We start from the raw sequence: 19,825 nt of genomic DNA, 5'->3' as shown, positions 1-19,825 counted from the left end.
GGTGGGTAGTTAGGAGAACACCCTTGTGGTGGTAGTGCGGGTTGAATGTGAGGTTTTCAGAGGCAAAACCTGGAAGGGGGATGACATTGGAATGTAAATAAACAAAATAACCAATAAAAAAATAAAAGTAAAATACATAAAAAAGAAATTTCTTTCATACTATAACACTATAAAATAACTGTTTTAAGAAATAAAATTTGATAGAATTCAGTCTATATTATAATTGTATAATGTATGTTTAGAATAGAAAAGGGAATGAATTCAAACTTCTTAAAAGTTTTTAACATAGAATCTAAATTTATTTTTTCATTATATTTTAAGAGACTTATTCCTTCTAGAATGAGTTTTGTCCCGGATGTGAAGACATGAATTCTTGTCTGGTCTCAACAAGATAATGTAGCATTTAGGAGCAAATATGAAGCCAAGAAGGGCTGCACTGGAAGCCAAGATAGAGAACACTTCCATAGCCACCATGATCTTCCCCTTGGTGCTGTGGTAGACAGGGAGGAAGGTGACCCAGACACAGAAGAACACCAGCATACTGAATGACAGAAATTTGGATTCATTGAATGTATCAGGCAGATTTCTTGACAAGAAGGCCATGGTGTAACCTCCAAGTGCCAAGGAGCAGAGGTATCCCAGAACACAGTGGAAGGCAACAGATGAGCCCTTGTTACATAAAAGTAGGATGTGTCCATGTTCAGCATGAACATCTTGGTCAATGAATGGAGGAGAGGTTGCCATCCATATTCCACAAAGAAGAAGTTGGATCAGTGTGCAGAAGGGAATTATATAGTTTGGAGCCCTTGATGTCATTAACCACCTCACCTTTCTTCCTGGAAACGTGGCTTTGAAGGCAATGACCACAGTGATAGCTTTGGCCAACACAGTGGCTAGAGCCACAGTGAATGCAACTGCAAAGGTGGTTTGCTGAAGGATGCAGGTGGCTCCATTTGGTTGACCAATAAAGTTCAAAGAACAGAGTAAACAGAACATGATTGTGATAAGCAAAGTGTAACTGAGACCTCGATTATTGGCTTTCACAATAGGAGTGTCTCTGTGTTTCACAAAGACCCCAATTACAAAGACTGTGAGTGTAGATAAGCACAGAGCTATACTGGCTAATATCATTCCCAAGGGGTCTTCATAGGCAAGAAAGCTCACAGTTTTCTGGAAGCAGTGGTTCTTCTCTGTATTTGCATAGTGACTCTGTGGACACTTCACACACTGATTCACATCTGGTCAAAAATGTAACTTATCATGAGGTCAGGAGTTCAGGCTGAATTTATCCCTATTTTTTTTTTTTTTAGTCATTTCTATGTACAAGGACTGTCACAAATTCCACCATATATTGTTTTCTCAGGGAAAAAGTAATAAGTACACTGTTATGAATACTTACATATTTATAAAGCATTCCTACTTTCTTCTGTATATCTTTAAGTACCTATGTTGACATATAATGTTTTTATCCAATCATTTCTTTCTATCCTACCATCACACTATTTCTCTTATATAAGTTATCTATATTTATATAGGCAATGTCTCTCTTTAGGTTGACATCAACTTGCAGTAGCATCTCTTAAAAGATATCCTCTTTATAGTAACTTGATCTAGCCTAATTCCTTTTTGACTTACAATTTTTTCCTACCTTTTATGTCGTTGGTAGATCTCTTTCAGAGATAATGAATATTTGGAATTAGATAGCATAAAACTATCTTGGACCTGATAATACCTCGCAAATTTTATATACTTTATGATTTATACATGCAGAGGAGGGAGTATTTTTGCAATGATTTTCAGATAATGCTTTTGCACATGTCAGTCCTAAATTTACTTTTCTCTTTAAAATTGCATGTGTTTTTAAATTCCTTTCATTCTCTGGTGGAGTTTAGTAAATAGACCCTGTTGCACTAGAAAATGATAAAAAAGCACCCCAAACTGTTTTCATATCTTTTGGGCCAATCATCAGTTTTCAGATAAAGAATTACTGCAAAAGCTGACAGAGTTAAGAGAATACTTTTATATTACTGTGCCCTTGAAATTTTGTTAATTTTATGATTACCATAAAACATATGTACCCATATTTCAATTTTACATTGTTAATATGCTCAAATAATTCTATATTTCTTAAAATGTGAATTGACCACCAGAACTTAAATTTTATTTCATTAATCATAATAAATTAAATCTTAACTTAAAATTATATTATGATATTGTACAAATTTCAAATTTGCAATGTTTAGCATTCATTTGTATAGTAGAGTTAATAAATATAATCCCTGGCAGATTTGGTCTTGATGAGTGACCAGCTGTCATTATGTATACACAGGATATATTTACAAACTCAGTTTATGATATGCATATCATTTGCATGAATACATACATACACACACACTTACATGCATGCATACACACTCACATAAAGACACAGACATACTATACATATGCATATACTTATACAACTCACACAAATACATATATATGGAAAAATTTTAGGGAACTAAAATTTGAGGGTAAAATATACTATTATAGAAAGGTGGCATTTGTAGAAGAGAGAGTGGGAACTCTGTAAAAATCAGAAATCTCAGAAGACTGTAAAGATTTAATGATATATAAACATTATATCAAGTTTGTATATAAATTCATGCTTTGTGCTCAAATACTTGATATCCAACTTTAGACAAGTTAGATGACATTATTTAATTTTAGTATCCTAACATTTTCAGTATATTAATCTTCATAGATTATATAGGGATTGAGTATGTACATAAGCTGCATCTTTTATGGTTTTGGCTATTTTTAAACTCTTAATTTTTTTCTTCTGTTTATTGTGGGTTTAAATCTTTGCTGTCAGCCAAGTGATATTAAAAATACTGAAGTTTACAAATCTGTGACTCAATAGGAGGTCTTGGGGATTGGAAGACAAAATATGACATTGAAGGTGATTATGAAACAACAGAGTGCCTCTGTTAGAATCTACCTACATTGACTTGAAATACAACACAACACAACAAAACAAAACGAAACAAAAAAAAAAAACAGAAGAAATTTGTGTTGGGTGACTACAGCTACTGGAGTAAAGAAATAATCTCTTTAACCACACGTATACCTTGCAGCTCCAAGTAATTTTAAATACATTTTAAAATTATATAACTTTGGATTATAAATAAAGTGTATCAAAAAATTGGATACTGTTTTAAATCAAGAAGAAACCTAGTCAATATCCATGAAATGGACATCATGTTCTCCTCTGCCCCTCTCTTGTGTGTATTCCTATTTGTGCACTTCTGCCATCTTATGTGTAGTATACACTTATGTTAGTAGAAAAGATAGATAAATACCACAAAATCTAAGTATTAGTGGGAACAAAAAGTGTGAATATTATTCAAAGGCTGATTTTGTCACTTGCTTGAAAGCACTATTAATATTTTCTCACCTATTATATAACTGACCTTAAAGTAAATAGCAAATTTCATTTACTACATATTCTACTTTCTTGAATGCAGCTAAAATCATAACATGTAAGACGGTAACTGGTTCTTTTAAAAGTTATCTCCTTGAGGGTACCAATGTTTATTTAGTTGAATTGAAATCTATTAAAGGACCATGAATGGTGAAATAAGAAATATCTACCTAGGAGAATTAGAGGAAAGTATGATTGACACTGCTGCCATAATCACCCAAATCATGCTGTACAGTTAATCAGTTCAAATTCTGTGTATTTCCATAATACATAATTATTTACCATGTGAAAATTGACAATAAAACATCATAAAATCTCATTTAATTCACTTTATCTGTTCATTAAAATAATTCTACTATGTTTTATAATGTTATTACAGTGTAAATAATAAAATTCAATATAAATTTTATGATTCCATGTCAATAAAATTAAGCTTATATAAAATAATGCATAATTGAGATTCAATGATGGGAGAATTAAATAACTAAATTAAATGTGGTTTTAATTTGATGGTGATAACAGTACTATTATTCTATCTAAATTTCTCTCTATATGTATATATATGTATAAAATATGTGATATATGCATACATATTTATGTCTATATACAAACACATATATTATACATGTATGTACATACACATCTATAACTTTAGTTCATGTGCTAGATATTTATTCCTAAAATCAACAATAAAAAAACTTGCCTAATTGTAGAATACTGTCTCATGATAACAAACTTCTCATCAATTTATTGATTAATTTGGGAAGTGGATTGTTAGTTACAAGAGTCATATGCAAAGTGTCTGACAATAGTCTGTCTCTAATACACACATACTATACTCTTAAAGAGAACAAAAGCTCACTCACCAGATACTAGCAAAATGTTACTGTCACATTTCAAATAGTGATAAAAATTTATCTATTATATTCAAAAATCAAATCTGTAGTATCTGCACATATCAACAGAAAATAGAAAAGGATATTTAACTAGTTAATAATGAAGATGTATGTGATAACAGCAATAACTATCAATTGCCTCTTGATTAAACTCAAGTAGATATTTTCTAAGTAAAATTTTGAAAACCTATAAGGGGTTGTGTTTTCATCCTGTCTCAAAACCAGCCTGGTATAAATTCTGTTGTGTGGTTTTATGTATTTTAATGAAAAGGAACAAGATGCTGTCCAGGCCAGCTGGGCAATCAAGTGGGACCCTTAAACTCTGTGGAGAGGACTGAGATGTGAGAGAAAATAAAATGGCACAGCACGTCAAGAAGTCTGATCAAGCTGGCAAAATTTCTATTGTTCACACCAGTTATATACTCTAAAAACAGGATATGGGGAGGGGTAGGAAAGGAAAGAAGGCTTTGCAGGTGGAGGAAGCTAGCTGCAGCTGTGGGGTCTAACTAAGTTATTCTTACAAAGCCTTTCCATTACCAGGAGTTTTAAAAACATCTATCTAGCAGGATGTTGTCTAAATCTAGAGATCAGGAGGAAGGGTAACTAAAGTGGGTTGCTATGAGGCCTTGCTTGAAGTTCTGAGAAATGCCAAGTGAATCATGGAAGGTAAACAGAAAGAAGAATAGTAGATAGGAGAGCTAAGGATGAGTGTTTGCCAAGAGTAAGGCCTTGCCATGATTTCCCACAAGCTGCAAAATTAAAAAAAATAATGGATCAAAAATTAAAGGGGCAACAGGAAGTAGAATGGAGCTTAATCCTATAGTCTAGGAAATAACCTGATTAAATTAGTAGGGCTTTGGTGGAAGATCACATATAACTAAGTTTAGGTCTAGGCATAGTTGTAGTACATGCCTTTGATTCCAATAAACAGAGGCAAGCAGATCTCTGAGTTCAAGTTCAGCCTAGGAAAGAATAATTTTCAAGGAGAGAAAAGTTTAAGTCTAGGCTTAGAGGATAATACCTTAAATTCTATCATTTAGGGGATAGGTATGTGCATCTATGAGTTCAACATAAATCTATAGTGTAAGTTCCAGGATAGCCAAGTATAGGCCATGAAGAAGTTGAAAAGCAGAAAGCTAGTGATAATGTAATAAATAAAAGGAACAAAATTTCAGCCCCAGAAAAACAGCAGAACACAGCAGAATCTCCATGTATCTCTGGTTTGAGAGTCAAGAAAAGAAGGGACTACTGGAACAAACTGATTTTTGTTAGCTGAAGCTAAAAATTAGCAGTTATTATGAATAGACACGCATCACTGTGCTTAAATCAGGGAAGTGTTTTCTGAGAGCACAATGAAGCTATGTTCTAGAGATAGCCAAGGTTGCACCTACAGCTAAGGCTGCACTTGGTAATTTGTAAGCATTACTCCAACCTCATGTAGAGAAGTTAAGGCATGGCACCATGAAAACAGCCTATGAGACTCTATTGGTAAAGCACAGTTGCAGCAAAAGACCATACTATAATAGAGATGCAAGTATCATGGGATGGTCACCAAGAATATCAGTAGCAGTAGAGTGTAGTCACCAGAGCCTACAAGGTAAAAGAGGGTAGAGATAGAAATGTGTCATAAGCCCTTTGTCGGAACCAGAAGATTGTGTGTAGGACCCAAACATTGGAACAAGATACTGAAGGTTGAAGTTGACTTGGAGACCCCAAAATATTAAAGATGTCAGACCTGTGGGATACTTGCTGAGGAAAGCTGATAATAGGAAATAAAAGTTTGTTAAACCCAACAAAGATTAAAAAGGAGTTTGGAATCTGTAGTCCACTTTTACATCAGATGTGGAGATGTAGAGTTTGAAGTTTGCAAGCTGGCTTTCTGTCTTGATTTGGAGATTGCAGTAAAGTGATTGGATGAATCTCAGAAAAGACTTTGAAATTTGGACTTTTAACATTGTTGAGACTGCTATAACCTATAGGAACATTGGAAATTAGACAAAATGTATTTATTATTATGCTATGTCTAAGTATGGCTCACAGAGACTTGGATTTGAACAACTCTATGGGGGCCAGGAAGTAGAATGTGATGGTTTGTATATGCTAGGCTTAAGGACTGGCAATATTAAAAGGTGTGAACTTGTGAGTATGGGCATGGGATTTAAGACCCTGGCCCTAGCTGCCTGAAAGGCAGTATTCTACTGTTTGCCTTCAGAACAATACATAGAACTCCTAACTCCTCCAGACCATGCCTGTCTGGATGCTGCAATGCTCATGCCTTGATGTTAATGGACTAAACTTCTGAACCTGTAAGCTAGCCACAATTAAATATTGTCCTTTTAAAAGTTGCTGTGTTCATAGTGTCTGTTCACAGCAGTAAAACTTTAATACAGAGGGTGAATGTGATCAAAATACATTGTACAAAATTATCAAACAACTAAAATTGAGAGAAAATAGATTTCAAAAAATGAGTTGCAGGTGAATACTACTATGAAGATGCGAAAGATCAGAGTTATTGAAATATAACTGGAAAGGCTATATTAATAGTTTATCAATATATTTTAAGTGTCACCATAAAATGAAACATACTGTAAAATACACTGAAAATATTTTTTTCTATCACAATCAATATCGGCAGTGAATCATGACAAAAAACAAGTATGATTTTTAATGGCTATGGTGAGCTATTTCAAAGAGATGCTGAAGAATTATGACATTTTAATTCCTAAAGGAAGAAATAAAAATATTTATTTCTGATTTGAATTCAGAGCATTTTCTTTGGCTAGTTTATTATGAAATCCTGTGGAGAAATGGGAAAGATTTCTGTAAAACCTGCATTTACCTGTTTCATTAGAAATCTCATTGTCTGCACAGGGAGTGCATTTGTAGCAGCATTTGGCCTTGCCCTCCAGGGTTATTTTTCTGAATCCAGGCACACAACTCTCACTGCATACAGACTGAGGGATCTGAGAAAAACAAAAGTAATATTATCTATTATCTAAATCTTATGGTTTTATGAAAAATCAACATAAATCAAATTTTTGAATGTTATACAATAAATTCCAATGTATCCTTGTAAATACAGAGGGTTATTTAAAAGGATTATGCCTTGGAGAAATAAATATGTTTAAAAATTTATCTGAGAATTATCAAAGTGTTAGAGAATTTGTACACATAAAGTGGTACACATTATGTAGGAGATAGGGAGTATAATATAGTATACCATAAAATTGCTCCACAGTGATACTACAGACTAATGCATTCATCAACTTTACTTTCACCATAATTGCAATCTGTCAATTTAATAAGATTTGGATTGGTCATAGAAACAAAGATATGTCCATTTCTAAGAAGAAATATATAGATAAATTTAGTTTAGTTGAAAAGGGACACTCAAATTCTGATGGTGTCTCAGGACACCATCATATAGAAGATAAAAGAGGGTAGTTTTATTTATGTCTTTCTGAATTAATAGAATATATACATATAGTATATATATATATATATCCTCATATTTTGGAATTCATATATATATATACTGGAATTCATATATTTCCAAATATAATGGACTACTCCTTCTAACTGTTTCTTATTTCAGTTCTGTATTTATTTATAGGCCATAGGCAACCCATGTGCACACCATATATGTCTTCTTTTCTGGTGGCTGATAAAGCTAGCTCAATTGTTCATGAGATAGAATTTTAAGCAAGATTTACAATGAGTCTATTGAGAATATATGGACAGTTAAGAGATGCTAACAGAGTTACTATATGGTATTTTAAATACCATATAGCCTAAAGTATTTGGGTGCTTATTTCTATTTTTGTGACACCATTTGTGAAGTAATATAAACTTTCAGAGATAGAGACTTGCTTGAGAATTTATTTCAAAGCAGTTGAAATTGAAACATTTTAATTCTTTCTTCAGGTTTAGCTTTGTCATTGTTGTTACTGTATATATGGATGCATAGAAACTATCTTTCTGGTTCTTGAGCCTATCTTCATGACTAACCATTGATCTCAGGATCCTATCCATATCTGACTTTCATGCTTCTGGAATATACTGTTTTATTCAATAAGTCATATTTAGACATTATTTGATCACACAATAAAAAATAAATTTTATATTGTTTCATGCTATTGATCTCAAATGAGAAATTTTCTAAAACATTAAACCAAGAGACAATTTGGAACTGGAAATTTTCTCTTCCAATATGTTCCTAATTTTTGGAATAAATAATAATTTTTTTTGTTTTTCGACACAGGGTTTTTCTGTGTAGCCCTGGCTGTCCTGGAACTCACTCTGTAGACCAGGCTGGCCTCGAACTCAGAAATCTGCCCGCCTCTGCCAAGTGCTGGGATTAAAGGCGTGTGCCACCACCGCCCGGCATAAATAATATTTATATGAATGAATAAGGTGGGCCTTATTTAACACTAAATACTTCCACTCATCTGAATCAAGTAATGAGAAAAACATAATACCCTAGTACTACCATGGTGAAATTTTATACAAGTAATTTAATAATGATGGGCCTTAAGTCAGAAAAAAAGTGTCATTTCATCTAAAATTAAAATTTTATTATTAGCACAAGCTTAAAGCATTGATTTAATACATAACCCACCTCTGAAAATCCTTCTGCCCATTGTATCATTTGGTCAGATAAGAACAACTGTTGGCCCTCAGGAGCACTTGCTGAAAAAGATCCTATTTTCACCTTTTTTCCAAGACCCTTTGGTAAATTCCAAAGGTTCAGAATGTCATATTCTTCATTTATCTTCTGTCTCCCACCTAAACTCATGTTGTCTCTCTCATTAATGTCCTTCAGGAAAATGTTAAGCTAAAAGAGATTCATGAATTTATATTACACTGTGCCCAGGAGGCTGAAGTAAACTTAAGGTTTAGATTGTGCCTTATCTTAATTTATGATCTGAAAGTCAAATTAATGAAGCTATCATTAAGGTTAAATAAATGAATGACTGACAGAATATATGGGATACTATTTTGCTTCTGAATGATAATTCAGCTTCAAGAGAAAAATTTGAAAAACCTCAAGTATTGAATGAATGATTTATGATTCATGAAAATGTTAACATTTTGGAAACCTATCCAGACCCATTTGCTTTTAGAATATCATTAGAGAGTTAAACCCAAAAATGATTATGCTGTTGTCTGAAAGATAATAAAAGAGCATTATTTAGGTATAAAAATATTCTCTTTGCTTCACTTAAATGCTTATTCATTCATTCATGTTATAAGAAATGTACAGAAAAATTATTGATTTTTTACTGCAACTATTACCATGAGAATATTATCTATTTAGCTTTTGATGAAATGATATTTGTATTGACTAATAACATATCCTCCTGTAATCTTTCATCCCCTTTATCAGCAACACACACTATAAACTGCCTTGACCTTTAAATGAATTTAGAAACACAAAAATTCCTATGAATGTGGACAAGATGAACACAATTTTACAATACCTAATTTGCTGTCATTGCAGATCTCATATATCAGGTTTCTGGTTATACAATATAGTAGACTGGTTATTACCTGCCAGGGAACAAAGGTCATTGTTTCCCTATTTTCATGTGGCTGTATTTGTACTTGTTGAAGACTCATCTGATGGAGACTGTGAGCCACAGCATACACAGCATTGTAGATATTGTTGCTTTCTTCACTGATTTCCATATCCAATATATGACTAGGTAATACATCCAGAGAAGCATTGGATTGACAGTTAGCCAATAGTTGACAATCAATATTAGAAAATGAGCATAGAAAGAACAAATGCCATAACTTAGGAAGGTAAATGTCTTCTGGGTATTTGTAAGGATTAACTGTTTGAATAAACTCAGTAAGCTCAAAACTCTTTCTGTAATTGTGTGTAAAAATTAGGCTACCATGGAATGAGTCAAGCATGAAATAATCAGCATTGACAGTATTATGAGGTTCAGTGTTCATGACCCAGACTTTCCCTGTGAACAATCTTTGCCCGATATTTCGCATTAGACCTGTGAGAGAATCAATGTCACCATAAATAATTATGACATTTGTCTCATCCATGTTTTCCCAGAATTTGTTAAAATTTGAAGTCCATGTGTCTGGGATCATTTTCACAAAAGCTATGCAAACTCCTTTTCTCTCCATATCTTCTCTGAACTCTGATAAAATTTTATTCCCTTTGTGGTCATCTGGGAGAATGAGACCAACCCAGGACCACCTAAAATGAACCATCAAAGATACAATGCCAAGTGCAAGAGATGTGGACTTGGAGGCCATCTGGTACAGAGAAGAAAATTGACCACGGTCACTCAAGATGGGATCATAAGGTCCAAAAGAAAGCTGAACCAAGTAAGAAGAAGAATATTAACATCAAGCAAAATTTTATTCCTGAAGCAACAAATGACAACAGGAAAAAAGGTAGTTTTATCTCAGTTTTAAAGAAAAATTCCATTTGCAAAATTTTACCAATATTCCTGCCACGCCTATTTGTTTCAAGGACCTACCTGGTTTTGTTTATTTTACCATCCTTTCTCTAACATTGAAGAGAAATTTGATTGCTAACAAAGTGCTTGAGTACTTGCTTTGATGTTAAATAATTCAAATACTCCTCTTGTAGTTTTAAAACCTCTCTAATATGAACAAAGAAACCAGATTCCCAGGTCCCACACTCCAAATTTTTTTACCTGAGGAAATTTAAAAAGTTGAAGTAAAGTTCCAATTTGGGCCGATGTTGTCCATGATGTTCCTGTGAGTGCAGCAGTAAGCTTTCTTTTGTCACAATTGTAATTGGGTAAAATCTTTTTGCGCCCTTGAGCTGTGAGCCAAAAACAGGCATGCATAAGAGTGTCCTTCTCAGTGAATCTGACATTGTAGAAATCAAATCCAAGAGATATATTAGGTAAAATAATGGAGTTCTCATTAATCTCCTCAATAGCAAATACCAAAGCCAAAATATACTGATAGTTCCTAAAATTATACCTGTAAAAATGGCAAAATAAACACAAGAAGAATTCAACATGGACCATATATTGAGTACATTAAACTTTATAGTTCATCTTTTTTTCCATTAAATATGCAATTTAACTTTTGCACCATAAATATATGGAACTAGGTTAGGTAAATATGTTATAATTTGGCAAGATCATTTAATATTACAACTCATTAATTATAGGTCCTCAAAGCACACTTTATCAGTCATTAAAATATATTAAAAATCAGTTTATATATCGTGAATCACTTTCTCTCAAAAATTCAGATATTTTGATATTTTGATCGTGGCCTTCTGAGATGTTTAATTATGAAAATACATCATTTTATTATCAAACTAATCATATTTTTAAAAACAATATGTTTATTAAACAATATTCCAAATTAAATAAATTTCATATGTGTCAGAGTTGCTATAACTCTGATATTATTTTTCTCAGTATTGCAGTCTGAAATTGCTAGTGGATAATATTCTAGCTTAGGACTTTCTCCATACAATCACTGGGTACAGGCATACAGTGATATTCTTTTGGGAAATATTACCTCAGGTCACCATTCATTTACTTGGAATGTTATACACTTTGAGCCTTCTTTTCATTTTCCTACTAATAAGTTATGTGAAAAAAATACATTTTTCTCTAAAAGGCCCCAAATACACATTGATATAAAAATATATTACATTTCAGTGTCAGGATGTTGCCCATAGAAGATGCTTCATTAAGTTTTGTTGTGTAATGTTGTCTTCCCCAAAATGGTTTCTTAACAAATTCAGTTCAGGAGCAGTGGAAAGATTCTAAAAACACTTGTTCGTACAATCAGTGGTTAGGAATAATTTCAAATGCACAGTTATTTCTCAATACTGCAAGAAGATATATTTATGATTTCATAGTATATACAACTGCACACAATGACCTGTGAATGCTCCCATGAATCAAAACACCAGCATGGAAAATGCAGGTATGCACATAAAACAACCACAAGCTGAGAGGGTTTTTTCTCAGTGTTTTATTGATCAGAGAAGACACAATGACCACAGCAACCCCTAATAAAAATTATTTAACTGGTACTAGCTTACAGTTTCAAGTTACTTACTGTTTAGTCTATTATGGTTGTGGGAATTACAGCAGCATACAGTCAGAAATGGCATTTTATAATTTTATATCTTAATCCACATGCAGCAAAAGTGGAAACTAAGACACACTTGCATGACTTAAGCTTCTTAAACCTATAAGCCTTTTCCCACAGTGATACACATACTCTAGCAAATTTACACCTTACTCCAACAATGCCACATGTTCTAATCATACCACTCATTATAAGCAAAGGATTTAAAAACAACAGAATAGGAGAAACACTCCTACTCAAAATACTGCCTTCCATTCCTTGTCCTTCTTAGGCTTATAGTCATAACATAATGCAAAATACATTAAGTACATCTTCAAAAGTTTCCATAGTTTAAAACATCCTCAAATTTGTTTAAAGTTCAAAGTTCAGATTCTCCTCTAAGGATCCTTCATTCTCTCATCAAATAATGCCCAGGAAAAGCAAAATAAAAGAGCAGGTCCCATACTTATAACACAAAATGCCTCAGAATGTACATTACCATTTCAAATTTGAGGAAGGGGAGCATAGTGAGGAAATGTTGAACCAAAGCAAGCCAAAAAAACAAGCTGAGAAAACTCCAAACTTTGCATCTCCATATTTAATGTTCAAGGGCTTTTCAGATCTCTAGTTTCTTCCATCTTTCTTGACTGTAAAATACTTTTTTTCCTTAGGCTTATTCCATTTCCTGATAGCAGTGCTTTTGTTTGGGGTCTCTGGGCTGAGTCATCGTCGTCTTCATCATTTGATCTTAATGGCAATCCAAGCTTCACATATTGGCTTCTCTAGGATGCAGAGACATCCTGGATAAACTCTTGACCTTACCATCTTTCCCTCTTTACAGAGAAAGATTCAATAACACCTTTCTTCTATGATTGGCTCTTAATGCCAGAGCCACATGGCTGCAGCTGGAAAGTTCTCCTGCATATTAGAGCTGGAGCATGCTCCTTCAAATTCAATTTCTACCAGCTTTCTCTTCTTGATAATTTCCTTTACTCCTTATTTATTTTAATAACCTAAACCTTAATGTAGTCAAGGCTTGGCTCAAACTAAAAGATCCATCGACTGGAATTACAGTTGTGGTCCCCTACACCTAGCAATAAGTATTTCTTGAACTCCTTTTCATGTAACTGGGGTGGGGGGGGTTTGCCCTGATGTCTCCACTGCCTTCATACCATTCACCATCAGGCTTTCAGTCAGTTTGTTTACTTATTTGAGCACAGGATTTAGCACCATTCTAACTCTTATTCCTTTCTTCTCCCCATTTTTTTATACTTTGTATATTGTGTACAAAAAGTACAATCTGTAATTTTTTCTCCTTCAGCTTCTTTCTTTTCATTAAGGATCTTTATAACAGTGGACGGAAATAACCACACAACAGAGCCAATACTAGACTGTTGAGATTTCGTAATCCAAAAGATTGTCTATATCTCATCATTTTAGCTTCTAAGAGATGTTTTTGACTAGGAAAAAAAGCAGCAATAGTATTTGCTCAAAAATAACAATCACTCTCTCTCAGAAACATACTAACCTTCATATCCCCTAAAACTACTTTAGCCAGAAACACAGAGTACAACACCCAGTAACACTTAATCCAAGTTCCTACTAGAGTAGCTTCTCAAGCAGCATTTGATGTATCTCACTGATATCCTCAACCAAATTCACACTCATTATTTCTGCAAACAGAAAACCTTGCCTATCACAACATAACTCCAGTCCCTGGTTTAAATTTCTGGCTTCACTGGATTTTATTGCTGTAAAGAGACATACAGACCCTTGCATGGTTTCTCAGGTTTTATCCATTTTATCATGGTGAGAATCATGGTAATGTGCAGGCAGATATGGTCCTAGAGATAGATATGAAAGTACTAAATTTTCTTCTGCAGGCAGCAGATCTGAAGACCCTGGACATATTTAAGCTTCTTAGACAACTAAACCACCTCTAACAGCAAGGCCACTCATGCTCCAGTGACTGTGCCCCCTTAATGTCCTGTTCAGTATAAGCACAAGCATTTAAACATATGAGTCTGTGAGGGCCATTTTTTACTCAAGCATAACAATATTGTAACAGGATAACGGCTGGAAGAAGAATCAGGATTTTTTTAATATTCTGATGCCTCTTAGGCAAATCAAATTCTAGAATGGCTTCACACTCAAGAATACTTGGGCAACAAAAAGTGGAATTGATTAAGGAGAAAAGGACTAAAATTAAAGTTGGTTTGGAAGAGAGATAGTAGCAAAAATGGTGGATAATGAAGTAGGTTAGAGCTTTGGAGAATATGATCAATATACTGAATTGTGTGAATGTTTAAATATATTGAATATGATTTGCAGGGGATAATTGTGTGATGGGAGAGGAGAACTATTTCAGCAATTTAGAGTGTACTTTTCCCACAGAACTCAAGTATGGTTCCCAGAAATCATATTAGCACAAAACTTCAAATTAACATAATCAAATAATATTTCACACACACTAACATAAACAAAAAGAAACACATTAGTCTTAATAACGTTGATATGATGGGAATCAATAGACCTACTGAAACATAAAATGCAAGAATAAAAACCAGGTAGCTGTGGTATGTGATCTTTGCTTATGATACCTAAATGGTCTTATAGTTGAGACTTATTGTAATGCTCATTTTAAACGCATGTACATGTTTTGAAATTAATTGAACTTTGCACTTGATACATTAATGAAGTCATTTGATATCAAAAAGAAATTATCAAAAATTAGTGAATATTAGTTTTAAAAGAAGGCAAACAAATAATGAGTAAATAAAATAATATTCACTGGAAAAGAATCAATAAATAGAATATTTAATTTGGGGAAATAGAATAAATAATACTTTAACATTGATAAATACTGTATATTCAAATACATATATTATGTATGTATATATATATATTTAAAGTACACATAATTTTTGACAATTCCATACACATAAGTAATTAAGTAACAATCACTTTTATGTATTATATGCTAAAGACAGCAGAGGAGCTCAGTATCTTCAATCACAAAGCAGTGATAAGAGACAATTTTAATAAAACAGATTTGACCATTCTCTATTGGATGCCTGATTTTGAAAGAATACGGTATATAATAAATATATTTTGAAAATGATAACCATTTTTATTCTTTCTATTTTTGATATTATGAGTTAATTGTGTCATTATCCCTTCCCTTTGCTCTATGCAAAACCTTATGAATGTCCTTTCTCTTTCTTAATTCAAAAACTTTTTGTTCATTAATAGCCAAGGAGGACATAACCTACACACGCACACGCACACACACACACGCACACGCACATGCACACGCACATGCACACACGCACACAAATACATGCCACCCTCTGTCTCCCTCTCCCTCTTACTATGGAATGCTTTGAAGTAGTCTACCTAAGGTGTAATATTCTACCAAATGAAAGAATATACAAAATGATTATCCACCACCAAATGAAAGTCTATATAAAACTAAAATTACACAGCCTGAGTAGATTTTAAAGTCTGAAGAGAATTTTGTTAGAGTTTTTCAGAAAAAAAAAATCAAGAAATATTGAACTTTCAATTCGAGTAAATTTGGTAACTTGCCTTCAGGAAAACAAAGGTGAGAATGATAAAAAGCATTAGGGTGTGTCAATTATGCTAGGAGTAAAGATACATGATGGACAGCAGCCATATGATAGGAAAGTTAGACTTAATTAAAATAAAAGTATCAGCATCACAAAAAGACTCTTAGGTTCTGGAAAACATCTAAAAAATACAACCAAAGAAAAGGAAAGGGAAGTTCATATTAAGAATACACTCTGGGCTGGAGAGATGGCTCAGTCGTTAAGAGCACTGACTGCTCTTCCAGAGGTCCTGAGTTCAATTCCCAGCAACTACATGGTGGCTCACAACCATCTGTTATGAGATCTAATAACCTCTTCTGATGTATCTGAAAACAGCTACAATGTACTCATATAAATAAAATAAATAAATCTTTAAAACAAAATAGGTGGCTTTAAAAAAAAGAATATACTCTGCTTAACTTTTTTTTAACATTTCTTACTTCAGAAACTTTGTATCTTGTATTTCTAAGATTGGATCAAAATTCATTGTGATTAACATATGTAAACTACCTACATGTTTTTAAGTGTTACTCAGATTACTGAGGTTCAGGCTATGTGAAAATGTTAAGAAACTGGAAATTTAATTACATATTAAAATATAAGATTGTTTGTATTCAGAAAAAATGTAATTCTGATTAATTAGAATTGATATTTAAAGAAGTAAAGTAGTTCCAACAAAATACCAGGCTATCATAATACCAATATCCAAAATACCAAATCACTTGGAAATGTCAGACGTCTAAGTAATGACTTATATGAAATATCATTCTCTTTTTACTTATGAAATTGCAATAAAATAAAGTAAAACATTATACAATTTGATTTTATATTACTTGAGCATGTAATTAATTTTATAAAAAGTTAGCCTATACATACTGAATTATTAGTTGGATGCGCAAATCTATCTGCACGATGAATAATTCTTAGCATGCTGAAAAACAAGAGACATCAGTACTTACCTCAGGGAGAATTTGCTAAACTCCCTTAGACTAGAAAGTTTGCTGTATATTTTATGAGTTAATTGTGTTTGTATTTCTGACTTTGTTTTAAAATACATTTCCAGATTATGTCTTCCATACAAAACACACTGATAAAAAGCTAACAAACAAGACCTGAGTGCCAATGAAAAGCTGGGAATTAATGAAGGCAAATGAAAAAGACAGGGAAAACAACAAGGAAAGGATTTTCTAGTTAAATAAAATGAAGGCCATGAAGAAAATTTGTGAACACTCATGATCCAGTCTGTCTTCATTTACTGAAAATCCATACTGATGAAATTCAAAGAAAGAGGGATATCAACCATAAAGCAAATTCAGAATCAAAATATAGTTAAGATTGAAACTAGAGTCACTGAAAATATACATAAGATACATAATAAGACTCCAGAATGTCATTATCTACAAGAGAAGTCTTCTAAAAAATTGCCAATGCAAAATTTATAGGTTCTTCATTTTTCAAACAAATGTAGTCCACATTTGAATTAGTATATATATGTTCATAATTAAATATTTCTGCTTTTCAAAATGATAATTTTTTTTACATTATCAGGAAATACATATTGGAAATTTTAACTGTAGCATAACTTGCTATAATTTGAGCACTGGATATAAAATATCAAATATAAATAAAATGTAACATAAAGTGAAATATTTCAAAATAGATTTCCAGGAAATAGCTTTTCATTTATTATGAAAAATTACTGGTGATTGTACATAACTACTATCTAAATTGTCAGGGGATATATTCTTTTGATATGTCAGTTTTATAAAGCTACAAATGGAAGAAATGAATGTACATTGATAACCACTTTGACATATTAGTTCATATTCATATTTTAATTGATGTGAGAAAAACTAATTTACTCTCATAAAAACAAAGGAAAATTTTAGTTGGATTTTAAAACATATTAGAAAGATCAATAAAAAGACTGAACATATTGGCTAATAAATTTAATTAGCTACTGCAGGATCCTGACACAGACTCAGAGGACCTGTGTTTGATCTCAATGCACTCACTGTAATAAGAGAAAATTTGTCCTCACAGTTTTTTTTCACCTGAAAATGTGAGCTGCTTCAAAAGTATGTGCACACACACAAATGTTATATATGATAATAAATTTGAAAAGACTATAGTATTAATGTGACAATAAAAAAAACAATTTTTTCTTAAGGTTATTAATCAGGAACACTGTATACAATAAATATTCACTTCTTACACTTCCTATATGGTAGATAAAAAGAAAGAACCCTTTAGAAAATGTGACCTTTCTAGCCTAAGGTTTAGATTCCTGCCTGAGATTACTTCTTTGTTCTTGCCTAATATCAGAATCCTGCCTGAAGCTTATTTCTTTGCCCTTGGCCAATGTCAGATTCCCACCAAGCAGCTGACCTTAATACTTGCATGTAATTAAAATGGTAAAAGCAGATTGGGAAAAAATGATGACAGTGTTAAAAAGAAAAGAAAAGAAAATGTGACTTTTAAAAAGCTAATATACCAGAATATGACAGACCACTTATTCTTTTGTAAATGCAATAGGATCAGGAAAAATAATTATGTTTACTAACATATAAGTAGGAGTCACAGAGAAATAATTCATTTAAAATGCATAGAAAATTTCCAAACAGATAAGTAAAGGATTAAGTGAGAAAGATAAAAGAATGTCCCAAAGTTTGTGGTATATATGCCTTTTTGTGGTCAATTCTATATGAAAAATTACACTTAGAGAATGAATTGCGTGAGATAATATTATTAATTTTTTTAAAATAAAAGTCAATTCATTTCTGTCATGAATTTAATTTTTTTCTGACGTAATGACAAGTTAAATATTTGTAACCTGGAAAATATTTTTGACACCCCAATTCTGGATTCAGCTGCATGTAACAAAAGACAACTGGTTCCCTCAATTATTACAGCAACACTCAGGACCTACTGAAATCAGTGACATCATCTATTATCAGAAGAGCACATCAGGACTTCAGGGATGTTATGACCCATATTAGATTAAATCATCCTTTCTTAAAATGTCAACATTCAAAAAGATTCAGACATTATGGCTTAACCAGAATAGGTAATAAGAGGTAATAGTTAGGAATCAAATGAGGAAACTACAATGAGTACAGTCAAAGATACCATTTTATTTCATTTGCTTCACATGGGGAAAATTAAGCCAAAATGGAAAAAAAAATGATGAATAGATTTTAGAATCTCTAAATGAAAACTTGTCCCAATAAAAACCACAAATAGAAAATGAGCTTTAATGTCTAAACCAACGAAGTCATAAGAATTCTGAATGCCAAAATTTAATAATTTTACTTACTGGAGGTAATTATCCTCATAATAATATGGTATAAATGAATGTACAATTTTCTTCTTCGTGTGGTATGTATGAAGAGGAAAAAATGCACCAATCACTACATCTCCTTCATGGTGAAAATCTTCAGTAATTTTGTAAAAGCATTTACTGATATTAGCTTGCATAAAGGTAGAGGCAAATTTGACAATCAGAAATAGTGAAGAGATAAAAATACAGGAGAACATTCTATTAATATATGAGTCTGCTTGATGAAAATCACAGAGAATCCAGTAAATATATGCTCAGGTCATGTTTTTTGTGACCATGCATATTTTGAACTTTGTTGATGAGCAAAGTGGTCACACTAATCATTCCAAGGTTTTTCTGTTGGGTCCTTCTTGCCATTGTAAATTTTGAAATTGTTTATTCCCTTGGGCTCTGCAGCTGAGGCCCTCTATACAGGTGAAAAACA

At 32.6% G+C, this 19,825-nt stretch overlaps 1 protein-coding gene across 1 annotated transcript; it reads right to left on the bottom strand.

The window, feature by feature from the left end:
• Nucleotides 1–309: 309 nt before the first annotated feature.
• LOC143440684 (vomeronasal type-2 receptor 116-like) lies at nt 310–19,598 on the bottom strand. Its single transcript, XM_076927464.1, has 6 exons — nt 19,378–19,598; nt 11,046–11,340; nt 9,910–10,701; nt 8,978–9,193; nt 7,199–7,322; nt 310–1,238 (listed from the first exon to the last, which is right to left on the bottom strand). Exons 1-6 carry the CDS (start codon nt 19,596–19,598, stop codon nt 310–312), a joined length of 2,577 nt encoding a protein of 858 aa, XP_076783579.1.
• Between the last annotated feature and the right edge of the window lie 227 nt (nt 19,599–19,825).

The sequence above is a fragment of the Arvicanthis niloticus genome, chromosome 30 (genome assembly GCF_011762505.2).
Source record: "Arvicanthis niloticus isolate mArvNil1 chromosome 30, mArvNil1.pat.X, whole genome shotgun sequence".
Classification (NCBI taxonomy): Eukaryota; Metazoa; Chordata; class Mammalia; order Rodentia; family Muridae; genus Arvicanthis; species Arvicanthis niloticus.
This window is presented reverse-complemented; position numbering and strand designations above follow the sequence as displayed.